A 12,010-nucleotide genomic window follows, 5' to 3' on the forward strand; every position below is an offset into this window, starting at 1 on the left:
TCAGAACTGGAAATAATTTTACATTGATAAATAGTGTTTCTACTCTTAGAATTACTGCTAAGAGAAAGAAATGTGATTGGAGTTGACTTCAGAAACAATAACCCCGCTGTTAATAGTATTAAAAGAATGGCTAGTGTTAACAAAATTAATGATAATATTTTCATTAAGTGGATTTGTATTTAACAACTTATGCGAAGAGATGATTTGTGAAAGATCTTTTTGTGCTAGAAAATCCTATCCTAATCCTATTTCTTTACTACCCACAAGGGGCTAAACACAGAGAGGACAGACAGATGGATTAAGTCGATTACATTGACCCCAGTGTGTAACTGGTCCTTAATTTATCGACCCCGAAAGGATGAAAGGCAAAGTTGACCTTGGTGGAATTTGAACTCAGAACGCAGCGGCGGACGAAATACCACAAAGCATTTCGCCCAGCGTGCTAACGGTTCTGCCAGCTCGCCGCCTAATCTGGTGTGAGTTAATAATTAAATAGTATCTTGAATTTTTTTCTATTGCTTCACAAAACTGGTAAGGGAGGTTATTTATTTTTATTTTATTTTATCTAGTTTCAGCTCACGAGCTGTGGCCATGCTGGGGCACCACCATTTAAAAATCAGACCTATTTCTTTATTGCCCACAGGGGGCTAAACAGAGAGGACAGACAAGCGGATTAAGTCGATTATATCGACCCCAGTGCATAACTGGTACTTAATTTATTGACCCCGAAAGGATTAAAGGCAAAGTCGACCTCAGCGGAATTTGAACTCAGAACGTAAAAACAGACGAAATACAGCAACGCATTTCGCCCGGTGTGCTAACGTTTCTGCCAGCTCGCCGCTTGTATTTGATCTTTTTACCATATGGAATTATGAAGCAAACAGTTTTGCTAGGACATACCTTGTTATTATGGTAATTAGCTTTAAAGTCCTCAATGTACCTTTATAATGAAAAAAAAAGTCTTAACGGTTATCTCCCTTATGCTGCAGAAATACATTACTTGATTTGATATTGTTAATCAAAATAAAATTGTTAATATACCTATAAACTTAGATATGTTTCGACCAGAGATTGGTCCAGGCCATGTCTAACTTAATAGCACCACCTGATAGGATTATTCGAATCCTGTTTAAGTCAAGTTTTGTTCAAGTAGTGAGTTCTTGTTGGGTGAGTTGTATCCAGTTTTGTTCAAGTAGTGAGTTGTATCCAATTATGGGTGGCTCATCTGGTATTCTTTGAAGGAATCTATCCAGACTCTGTTTAAAGTTGATGGGATCCTTTTCCTCTTTGATCTCCCTCGGGACAATGTTAAATAGGGCAGGGCCTGTTGAGGAAAAGAAATTATGTTGCAGTGTACATGTATGTTGTGATCTTGAATTTGGCAACGGATTAAGTCGATTATATTGACCCCAGTGCATAACTGGTACTTAATTTATTATTGAAAAGCCAACGGGTACCCTATATCCATTGTAAATCGGCTTAAGTACCCAAGTCAACCAACATGCTGAAAACACAGAAAACCCAGCAACACATACTTCCTTAAAATACCCCATTTTAGCGAGAAGGTAACTACAGCCATAAGAAGAGAAGGACTAGATATATAACTAGCCCACTCCGGCCCCTCTCTGAGAAGACACCTCGCAAAGAAGCGAGTAAGGAACAGCAATTAATGCTAACTAGCAAACTGTCCTAATCTTGAGACAGATTTATGCCAACGGGTAAATATGTAAAAAATGCAACAAGTTCTAAATGGGTAGCACAAGACCGTTACACATTCGCATCAAAGAACATTAGAGCACGAGAGCCTTCTCCTTCAGGAAACATCTAGACAGATGCCGGAACTCTCTTACTCTCTCTCTCTTTACTCTTTTACTTGTTTCAGTCATTTGACTGTGGCCATGCTGCAGCACCACCTTTAGTCGAGCAAATCGACCCCAGGATTTATTCTTTGTAAGCTTAGTACTTATTCTATCAGTCTCTTCTGCCGAACCACTGAGTTACGGTGACGTAAACACACCAGCATTGGTTGTCAAGCGATGTTGGGGGGGACAAACTCAGACACACAAACATACACACACACACACATATATGTACACATATACAGCAGGCATCTTTCAGTTTCCCTCTACCAAATTCACTCACAAAGCTTTGGTCGGCCCGAGGCTATAGTAGAAGACACTTGCCGAAGGTGCTATGCAGTGGGACTGAACCCAGAACTATGTGATTCGTAAACAAGCTACTTACTACACAGCCACTCCTACACCAACAAAAGCATAACAATTACAAATTAGGCCAATGAAAGAAATTGTGGGTGATCTAAGAATTAAGGAAGCTTTCCTCATACACAGACTAGAGCCCCAAATTAACAAGAGGCTGAAGGCTGGCAGTCAGTATATTATTTAGGTACTTCTAGATGCGTGTAGGTTCATTTTTGATAACATGCTCACGTATTATATGAAAAAAGAAAAAAGAGTAGCCAACTGGCTTCCGTCCCAGTGGCACATAAAAGGGCACCATTCGAGCGTGATCGTTACCAACATCGCCTTACTGGCACCTGTGCTGGTGGCATTTGTAAAAAGATTCGAGCGAGGTCGTTGCCAGTACTGCCTGACTGGCCCCCGTGCCGGTGGCACATAAAAGGCACCCACTACACTCTCAGAGTGGTTGGCGTTAGGAAAGGCATCCAGCTGCAGAAACACTGCCAGATCAAGATTGGAGCCTGGTGCAGCCATCTGGTTCGCCAGTCCTCAGTCAAAATCGTCCAACCCATGCTAGCATGGAAAGCGGACGTTAAACGATGATGATGAAGGAGAAAAATAGGAAACTGCACGTATAATACATAACTTAGAAGCAGCTCTACGGATGTGCCAGTACACACGAGCTTGAGACATGGCTGCCCTCATGCACTTCTCATGAGGAATTCCGGAAGGAGCTTCGTGAGACCACTGCAGGGATGCTTCCGAAAAAAAAAAAGACAGTGGGAAAATCGATCATAGCAGTGACTCGATCAATTCCTAGGGATATCTGATGAAAGAATTTTTATATTCCGAAATATTATATCAGACTATGGATGATTAAATGACACCAGTTATCATAGTCCGTTGTTGTTATTATAGTGCATTGTTGTGACATTCAAGGCTCATTATTTTATACATATATATATGTATGTGTGTGCATACACGTATATATATATATGTATGTATGTATATGCCTTTTTTTATTCTCCCTCTGTTTATGTTCTTGTGTTCCTTTCTGTTGAAGAGCGTAGGCTCGAAACGTAAAAGACTTTCTCACCTTCCCGAGCGTTAATCTAATACATCTGTTTGTTGTTTACGCATCCGTCTTCTTCTTTTGTTTTTTTTTTTGTAAATTCCAACTACACACACACACACACACACACACACACACACACATATGCATATATACATATATATATATATATAATATATATATATATATATATATATATATAATATATATATATATATATATATATATATGTATATGTGTATCTACTCGCTGTATAACCCGGCCTTGCCTGGGATTAAGTTACGGTTATTAAGCTAATCAAATCCTTCATTTCAAACCAAATTAAGTAATATCGACGTCAAATTTGGGCGAAATCCGTTGAAATTGGTTATATTATATATATATTATCATGTGATCACGTGACCGACCAGACCATCAGATGTAGTTATACATCGCTGGTCACAATGCGTTCGCATTGTTTTAGCCTTCGAATGACGCCATCCCGCTGGCTAAGTGAGCAGGCCGATATATATTATATATATGTATTATATATATTCATCATCATCGTTTAACGTCTGTTCTCCATGCTAGCATGGGTTGGACGGTTCGACCGGGAATCTGGGAAGCCAGAAGGCTGCACCAGGCTCCAGTCTGATCTGGCAGTGTTTCTACAGCTGGATGCCCTTTCTAACGCCGTTATATATTATATATAATATAATATAAATATATATGGGCAACAGACCCGAACACACATACACACACGTACGTGTGTAAGTACACTTATTGCATGTTTTGTGCATGCATACATGTTCATAAACAGAATTGAATGGAAAAAATGTTATTAAATTTGTAGATTAACGCTCGCATGATTTTCACTAAGAAAAAAATCTTTTTTTTTTCTTGGAATCAACTACTCTGGCATCCTAATATGCTACAAAACCCTTTTTGTGGTCCATGAAACGGAGTGGGGTGTGGTGGAAGCCTCGGAAATTGTTACTCATCTCTCTGTTTCTTTGTTGTTAAATACATGGATTCTCAACAAAACACTTTTTTACCTGGCGTAAAATAAAAACAAAACTCTTTCGCACCCAAAGTAATGTGTGTGAGAGATAGAGGGGGAGAAAGATGAACGATTTAAAATAAATATATTGTAATTGTTGTGTGAGAAAGTATATATACTATGATTATAAAATATAGTGTCTTTCAAAAACATCTTGAATTTGAACACTAGTTAGTTAGTTAGTTAGTTAATTTTTGGCTCAAAAGCAAATAGCAAGGCCATGTAGGGGGACATGGAGTTAAGTACAGGGTGGTGTTCATGTAAAGAGTTCAGGCCACTTGAGGTCAAGAGAGACTTTGAACAAAGTGGTCGTCGGCATCTTCACCATCTCGTCTGGCAGCTTGTTTCACGGATCCGCAACCCGGACAGAGAAAGCTCCTCTCCTTCGATTGAGATGAAATCGTCGCAGGTAGAGCTTTTCGGAATGACCCCGCAGCCGACGCTCTGGAGCAGGAGTGAAGAACAGCTCTTTCGAGAGGTTACACCTTCCGTTTATGATGTTGTGAGCGAGAATGAGATCACCATGGCAGCGGCGTTTTTCTAGAGAATAAAGGTCGAGCGTCTTCAGCCTTTCTTCATAAGACAAATTTTTGAGACCATGAACTATATCTCGTGTTTAAGAAAAAAACAAAACATTTTGCATTTTATTTTTTATGAACGTCGTCACTTAAACTCTCTCACTTTGTCTTTCCCGTAAAACTCTCTGCCTCCTTCTTCCACTTTTCTTTATCTTATTTTTTTTTTGTTAGACGCTATCAAAAAGCTATGGTTGATTTTTATGAACGTTGTCCCTTACTCTCTCTCTCTCACTTTGTCTTTCCCTTGAAACTCTCTGCCCCTCTTCCACTTTTCTTTATCTTATTTTTTTTTTGTTAGATGCCATCAAAAAGCTATGGCTGAAAATAGATTTTACCACTATCCGCGGGTGCCTCGAGGAAAAAAATAAGTTGACAAAACCCCGGTAGGGTGTTGACAAATGTCCTCCTAAAATTGGAGCGACATGCGTGCTAATTTGTGGACGTACATAAATTACAATCACGTACACACACACATCATGCCTTTTATAGATATGATATATACACACACACGTGTATATACACATTTTAGTAAAACTGCAAAATTATCCCAGACTGTTACACATTCTTTTTTATTTGTTTTCAGTGATGTGAATGTGGCCATGCTGGGGCTCCTCTTTATGTGTATATATTCAAAAGTGGGTTCATATTTGTGTATAGCCTTATTTCTATACATACATAAATATGTGTGTATATATATAAACACATGTACATATACTGTATATAAATATATACACACACAAAGAGAGTGTGTTGATGAATGTTACAACACTGATTGTTAGTCTGTAGAATGCAATATATGTGATGCAGGTTTGATTCCCGAGTAAACCATTTTACAATAATAATAATAAGATCGAAGTTTAATATTTCTTAAAATATTTATTTGTCAAAATAAAAAAAAGCAAATGGTTGGCGTCCAGGAATAATTCCAAAAACCATCAAAGAATTTTCTGAAACATCAAAACCAAGAACTTCAAAGACTTCATTATCATAATTCCTGAGGATTAAATATTTAGGATTATCTTCAGATATCAGGATTTCATTATCTTCAGATGTTTCCTCTTCAATATGTTGAGGTATTTCATAAATATTGTTATCTTTATCTGTTATATAAACACATTCACCAATTATAGTTAAATGAGGTCTTGAAATATCATATTCCAGACCAAAACCTGTTCTTTCTTCTATTCTTATCCTCCTCACCAAAGACTTTTCCCTGAACCATTCCACAAAACACAAATGATCCCAATCTCCAGACTCCTTCTTGATCTCCCTCCTCAAAACAACAACATCACCAAAAGATGTGACTCCCACATCATGCACTCCTTCATCTGCCTCCAACCTTCCCAATCTCCTCACCTCCCCGTGACACACTTCATCTTTACATTTCCCATCCTTAATATCAACCACATCCACATAATAAGGGTCAAAGATGTCGGTGTCTTTGCAGTCCTTGTTTTCCCATCTTCTTCGGTATTTCTTGTATCTCTCTTCTTGAGTTATGTCTCTAATATAATGACCACCACACACGAGTTGATTGTCGTTGTATTTATAAATCCTCTTGTAGTATTTCTCAGTTCTGATGGTTTTTAAACGACAGAAATCCCTGTTGAACACCCTCATTTCTCTCCCAAAGGTGACAATGAAACATTCATCTGTCCACCGACATATGTCCAGTGGTGGTTGTTGTTGTTGTTCATGTTGAAGTATGTCCACTGTTGTTGTTGTTGTTCTCATTAATGTGACACTTTCTCGAAATATCAACACACTCACATTCTCATCTAACTTAATTAGTTTACTACTCTGGTCCCTAATGTCCACATAATCATAATTAACATGTTCCTCGAATGCAGGAATGGAAAAAGGGACCATTGCTGTCCTATATGGAAGTCTCCTCACTGATATTTCATCAATTCCTGAATTATTAATCTCCGCTATGTAATTACCACATCTCACCTTTAATCTACTTTTACTAATTATTTCACCTGATTTACCTCTTCTTCTTCTTCCTCCATCTCCATCTCCATCTCCTCCACTGTATTTCAGTTTATTAATTAATTCATTACTGAATATTTCCTTGTTCGTCTCAGATGTAATGGAAGGGAAACGAAGACCAGAATCAAGATTTAATAACGACACAGATTCCAGAATGTTCACTTGGTCCCCATCAATCTTTATGCAATGACATTCAATCAATTCAGTATGTACACACCAGTAAATACCCCCAACTTTTCTCCATATTACACCATAAGGGATGAGACTTGGCCAAACTTTAGATGTCTGCAAATCTTCTCCATTCAGTTGAAATATTTCTTTTCTTTTAGGAACCGTGGCCATTATGTGTGATTCTTGTGTAAAACACACACCACCAACTAAACTTGCAACATTTCTGTGACATAGCAACTCTCCGTCTTCATCAAATATTTTAACATTTCCATTATTGGCTTTTTCACACGCAACTGTCTTTCCTTTATCAGAGATATCAAAATCTTTTACTTGAACAGGACATTCGTCTGTTTGTAAACGAGCAACTGGGAAGCTTTCTCGATTCACCATAAACAACCCTTCAACATACAATCCTTTCTTTTTTCCCCTCCTAGAGCTTCCAACAAATCTTGGTCCTTTACAGTTTATACTGAAGAAATATACTTCACCTTTATAAATTCTTTCATTTAAAAATATTCTCTTGTATTCCCCATTCTGGGTCAAACACAAAATGTTTTGATAATCAGGACAATCTAAATATTTCTCCCACTGACCATGAATGTACAAAAAACTGTCATCAATTGTCATCCGGTCATCACGAAGTAAGTGCTGCATGTAGTGTCTAACTGAATGTAAATATTGACCATCACTATTTAAGAAAACGATGAATCTTTCATTTAAGACAATGATGACATCTTCAGCAGTAACATTAATATCCAGGATGGGAGCATAATAATTATTTCCATCTTCTCCTCTCCCTAATGATGGTTCAGGTATGTGTATTTGTTTTGTTTCCTTCACATTTGAATGTATTTCATCAATATCAACAAAATACAAAAGACTTCTATTTTCGCTTTTACTACAAACTAGTTGATTGTTTGATAAAGAAGCCACACATCTATATTCATCTCTTGTCTGGTAAATTACCAACAACAATGGAAATTCCACTTTTAATGTCAACAGTTGGGATCTATTACCAAAATAATCCCAATTTGTAATAATCAGTGTGTTTGAGTGCCATCGACATATTTTAATAAATCTATAAGCATTCCATTTGATTGAATCCACAAGTTGACCATCCAATGTGAATATCTTAATGTTTCCATTCTTCTCGTCCCATCCTGCAATCAGGTTATTTTCTGTAATAACCAAATATTTAATCCATACTGGTAATTTGTCTTCCAAATTTTGAGGGAGAGGAATATGTCTGGCTTTATCAGAAACTGTCAGGTCTTGTAGATATAAAGTAGAAGACAACATTTCACTGACAGAAATGTTTCTGGAAAATACATCTACCAGATCGATATGATAATTAAGTTGATTATTTATAAATAGATCATTAACCAACAAATTATGATCATTTATAGCAAACATACGGCTGTTGTCTATCAGATAAACAAATGTTTGGTCAATAGATCCACTGTAGAGATTTAGGGGATGTTTCACTTGGGACATTAAAACACTGGGGACCATCTTAATACTATAAAGATGATGACTTACATCACCACCATCAAAAATGAAGAAAGCTTCTGTTTCGTACTCTGAGTCACCGGATACCATCTCAATACTACTAATACTACCATCACTACTACTAATACTACTATCACTGCCACCACTTAGTATTGTAAGTATATCACCAGCACTTAGTATTGTACTTAGACCACCACCATCTATTGTAGTGTTGTACTGAAAAGCTTTTCCCCTTGTAACAATTAACAGCTTTTGTGTTTCCTTGTCTATTGATAAGGATTTCACAAAAAAAGGGATTTTAATTCTATGAATTCTTTCAACTTGATTATAATCTTTCCTAATGGCTAAAATATCTAAATATGATGGTTTATCACAATAACAAACAATTTCACCTTCACCCATCTTACACACCCGTATATAAGGCTGCCTTAATGATACACTTCTCACTGTCTTTGATAGGTTTCCGATGACCCTTAATTGTTTCAGTAGGGGTAATGTGACACCTATTTGATTAGAATCCCATCGACATATATCTGTAGCTGTAGATGGCAGAGATAATCTAGACACAATGTTTCCTTCATTAGAAATGTATAACAAGCAATCATGGTTGATGTCAAACACCACCAACTGTCCATTGGCCAGATTACATATTTCACCAATGACAAGTTTTTTGTCATTCTCCTTTTCTTTGAGTCGTATATTTAGATTTCTGATATAAGGATTTTTTGTGCGTAAATAACAGCCAGACGACTGGCCTTGATACTTGTAAAGAAGAACCCTGTTGAGTTGAGTGTCCGGCACATAAACAGTTCCTTGGAAAACAGCAATGTCAGGGTGAACAGGGAAAGGTAGTTTCCATTGCCATTTAATTTCTCCATATATCTCATAACATATCAAAATAGAGTGTCTCTTGAAGAGGACATGAAAATAAACATTATCAGAGTAGATGTGATGAGGGTAGCCATAGAATGGAAGGTATTTTTGAAAAAGTTCTTCACCACATGTGGAATAAAATACCATTTTATTTTCGCTTCCATTTACGACTACAAAATTAATTGGAGTTGCAGCAATGGTGACATTATAATGTCCCATAGAAATTCTTTCTATAATGTCAACTTTATCTTCGTTGATCAAAAGGATATGGACCTCATTTTTGTTTTCATTGGTGGTCACAGCTAAAAACTTATTTGATACAATATGACATATTTTCATGTAATCAGTTTGGACCTTTATTAAAGGGCCTTTTCTTAGTTCAGGACAGGTGATATACTGAAATCCTTTAATTTCACAATAAAATACCAGGAATCTGTTTGCGTTTATTCTACAAAAGAAAGAAGGAAGCTCAAGGAAAACTAAATTATTTTGGTTAATTATTTCCCCATTATCAGTGAATAATTTAGCTTCCTTATTTATGTAAATTATTAATATAGAAGATGTAGACATAGGAAGAATATTTGTAATGTTGTAGCAATCCTCAATATAAATATAGTCTTTTAAACTGGGGGTACGTAGCTGGTGGTTGTATGATAGTTTGGGCCAAAAGTCTTTATTTATTTGAATGGCATGTGGTTTGCCACAATAATCTGTTACCAAAATGGTATCTTTACCAACAGAAATAGAGCAGCATTTCCTGCCAATGTCCCTCATTGTTACACCACCTTTAGCCGAAATTTTATAAATAATTTGTCCCTGGAGGACATAGAAATAGTTTTGGTACTGAGAGATTTTACTTGGGAGGTGCAGAGAATGGGTCTCTACTTCCCATAACTGTTGGCCATCCAGTTTATAACAGATTATTCTGTTAATACTGGAAAATGTGATTAAAAGTATATTCTGGACCCCTACAGTAATATCTGTTGGCGTTTCTTTGGTCATGAATTCATATCGAATTCTATTATCTTCCCAATCAATTTGGTAAACAGTCTTACCAAACATTTCTACACCTATAAGTGTAGAATGTTCCAAGTAAGCAACCAAATGTAATCCCAACTGTATCCTTTTAATCTTGAAAGCTGTGGGGCTGATAATAAGAATCATTTTTTGGAAGGGGAGGGTTGCTAGAACCATGTCTTCACCAATTCTGGTGAAACTGGTGACAGAAGATGGACAATGAGCATCATTTCTGTCACCGTTTCTTGTCAGACAACATATTGTCATACAATGGTGGGAATATGTTACTACTCCCTCCTGTATGACAATAATATTGGATATTATTGTGCTTTTGTCAAATTCTTCCCCAGATTCCTTGATCTTTGCCTCTCTGGTCAGAACTGGCGAAAGAGGCCGAAATTTTGTGGTTATTTTTGGTGGCTCAATGGTTTTGTGTTTGTCTTGTAGAATATTTCTCTGTAAATAGTGTTCCAGGAACAATTCTAGCTTTCCAAAAATAATAAATTCTTGATTGTAATCGCTTTTTTTAATGTCTTTCATCAAAATTTCTATTCTCTGTGTAAATTCTTTTAGAAAAGTATTTTCATTCATTCCTATATTTTTAAAAAAAGTACGTATTTCTTCCCGAGAATTTATCAACAAATTCATTTTGTCTTCATATGCATTGAATCTTGTATAAAATATATGTTTGTCAAAACTATTTCGTCTTCGCATTATTTCCCTCTTTTCAGGGTCTCCTTTATGTCTTTTTTGTTTTTTTGTTGGCTCAGATGAAGCTTGTTTCTCTGACATTTCTCTCCTTGAACTGTCATCTCTCTCATATTTACACCTTTGATGGTCAACTCCTTCTCCATACCATTTTGTTTTTAAGTTACTTAAAGCCCTTTTCTGAGGGGTAGGTTTTGTTTGGTCTTCCATAGTGAATCTGTAATGAAATAATGGAAAACATTTAGCTTTGTGAAAATATTAAAGTTTCAGGGAGATGATGTTTACTTCATTATTTGAAAAACAAACAAAACATTTATGTATTTCTGTCAGTGAATTAATCTTGTATAATTAATATTTAAACAACTTTCTGTTGTAATAATAATGATTAGAATTAAACAACTTATTATAATCTGTTTTAAGATGTATTAATAAGTTTCATTAATTACATGGAGTCTAAATATTAGCAATAATTATATTCACTGGAAATGATATTTGCTCTCAACATCACAAAGTAATAATCATGTGTGGTTTAAATTTATTTAACGATAATTAGTCAAAGAGATTCCCCTGCTCCAAAAGTACTCAATAATGAGACACTCTATGCTGTAGAGAAAATTAACTTTAATTGGTATACATGCTATATTATGTCCCAACACACAGCAATCATGTTCAAACTTTGTTAACATGGAACAATTAGCAAAACATAGACTTTATGTGCTGAAGTGTAACGGCTAGAGTAAGAATAGCCTGGGCAAAGTTTAGAGAGCTCTTACCTCTGTTGGTGACTAAAGGCCTCTCGCTTAGAGTAAAAGGCAGACTGTATGATGCATGTGTATGAACAGCCATGCTACAT

At 36.3% G+C, this 12,010-nt stretch overlaps 1 protein-coding gene across 1 annotated transcript; it reads right to left on the reverse strand.

Moving 5' to 3' along the window:
* Positions 1 to 5,739: 5,739 nt before the first annotated feature.
* Positions 5,740 to 6,848, reverse strand: LOC118765691. Its single transcript, XM_036508070.1, has 2 exons — positions 6,364 to 6,848; positions 5,740 to 6,321 (listed from the first exon to the last, which is right to left on the reverse strand). Exons 1-2 carry the CDS (start codon positions 6,754 to 6,756, stop codon positions 5,764 to 5,766), a joined length of 951 nt encoding a protein of 316 aa, XP_036363963.1. The 5' UTR covers positions 6,757 to 6,848; the 3' UTR covers positions 5,740 to 5,763.
* Between the last annotated feature and the right edge of the window lie 5,162 nt (positions 6,849 to 12,010).

This window comes from Octopus sinensis, linkage group LG1 (genome assembly GCF_006345805.1).
Source record: "Octopus sinensis linkage group LG1, ASM634580v1, whole genome shotgun sequence".
Classification (NCBI taxonomy): Eukaryota; Metazoa; Mollusca; class Cephalopoda; order Octopoda; family Octopodidae; genus Octopus; species Octopus sinensis.

Excerpts from the sequence above, each read along its gene's own strand:
- LOC118765691 (XM_036508070.1), bottom strand. The coding sequence starts at position 6,756 with ATGGTCCCTTTTTCCATTCCTGCATTCGAGGAACATGTTAATTATGAT. Across the intron at positions 6,322-6,363 it reads CTCAAGAAGAGAGATACAAG|GACATCTTTGACCCTTATTA; the intron begins AAATACCGAAGA and ends TGCAAAGACACC.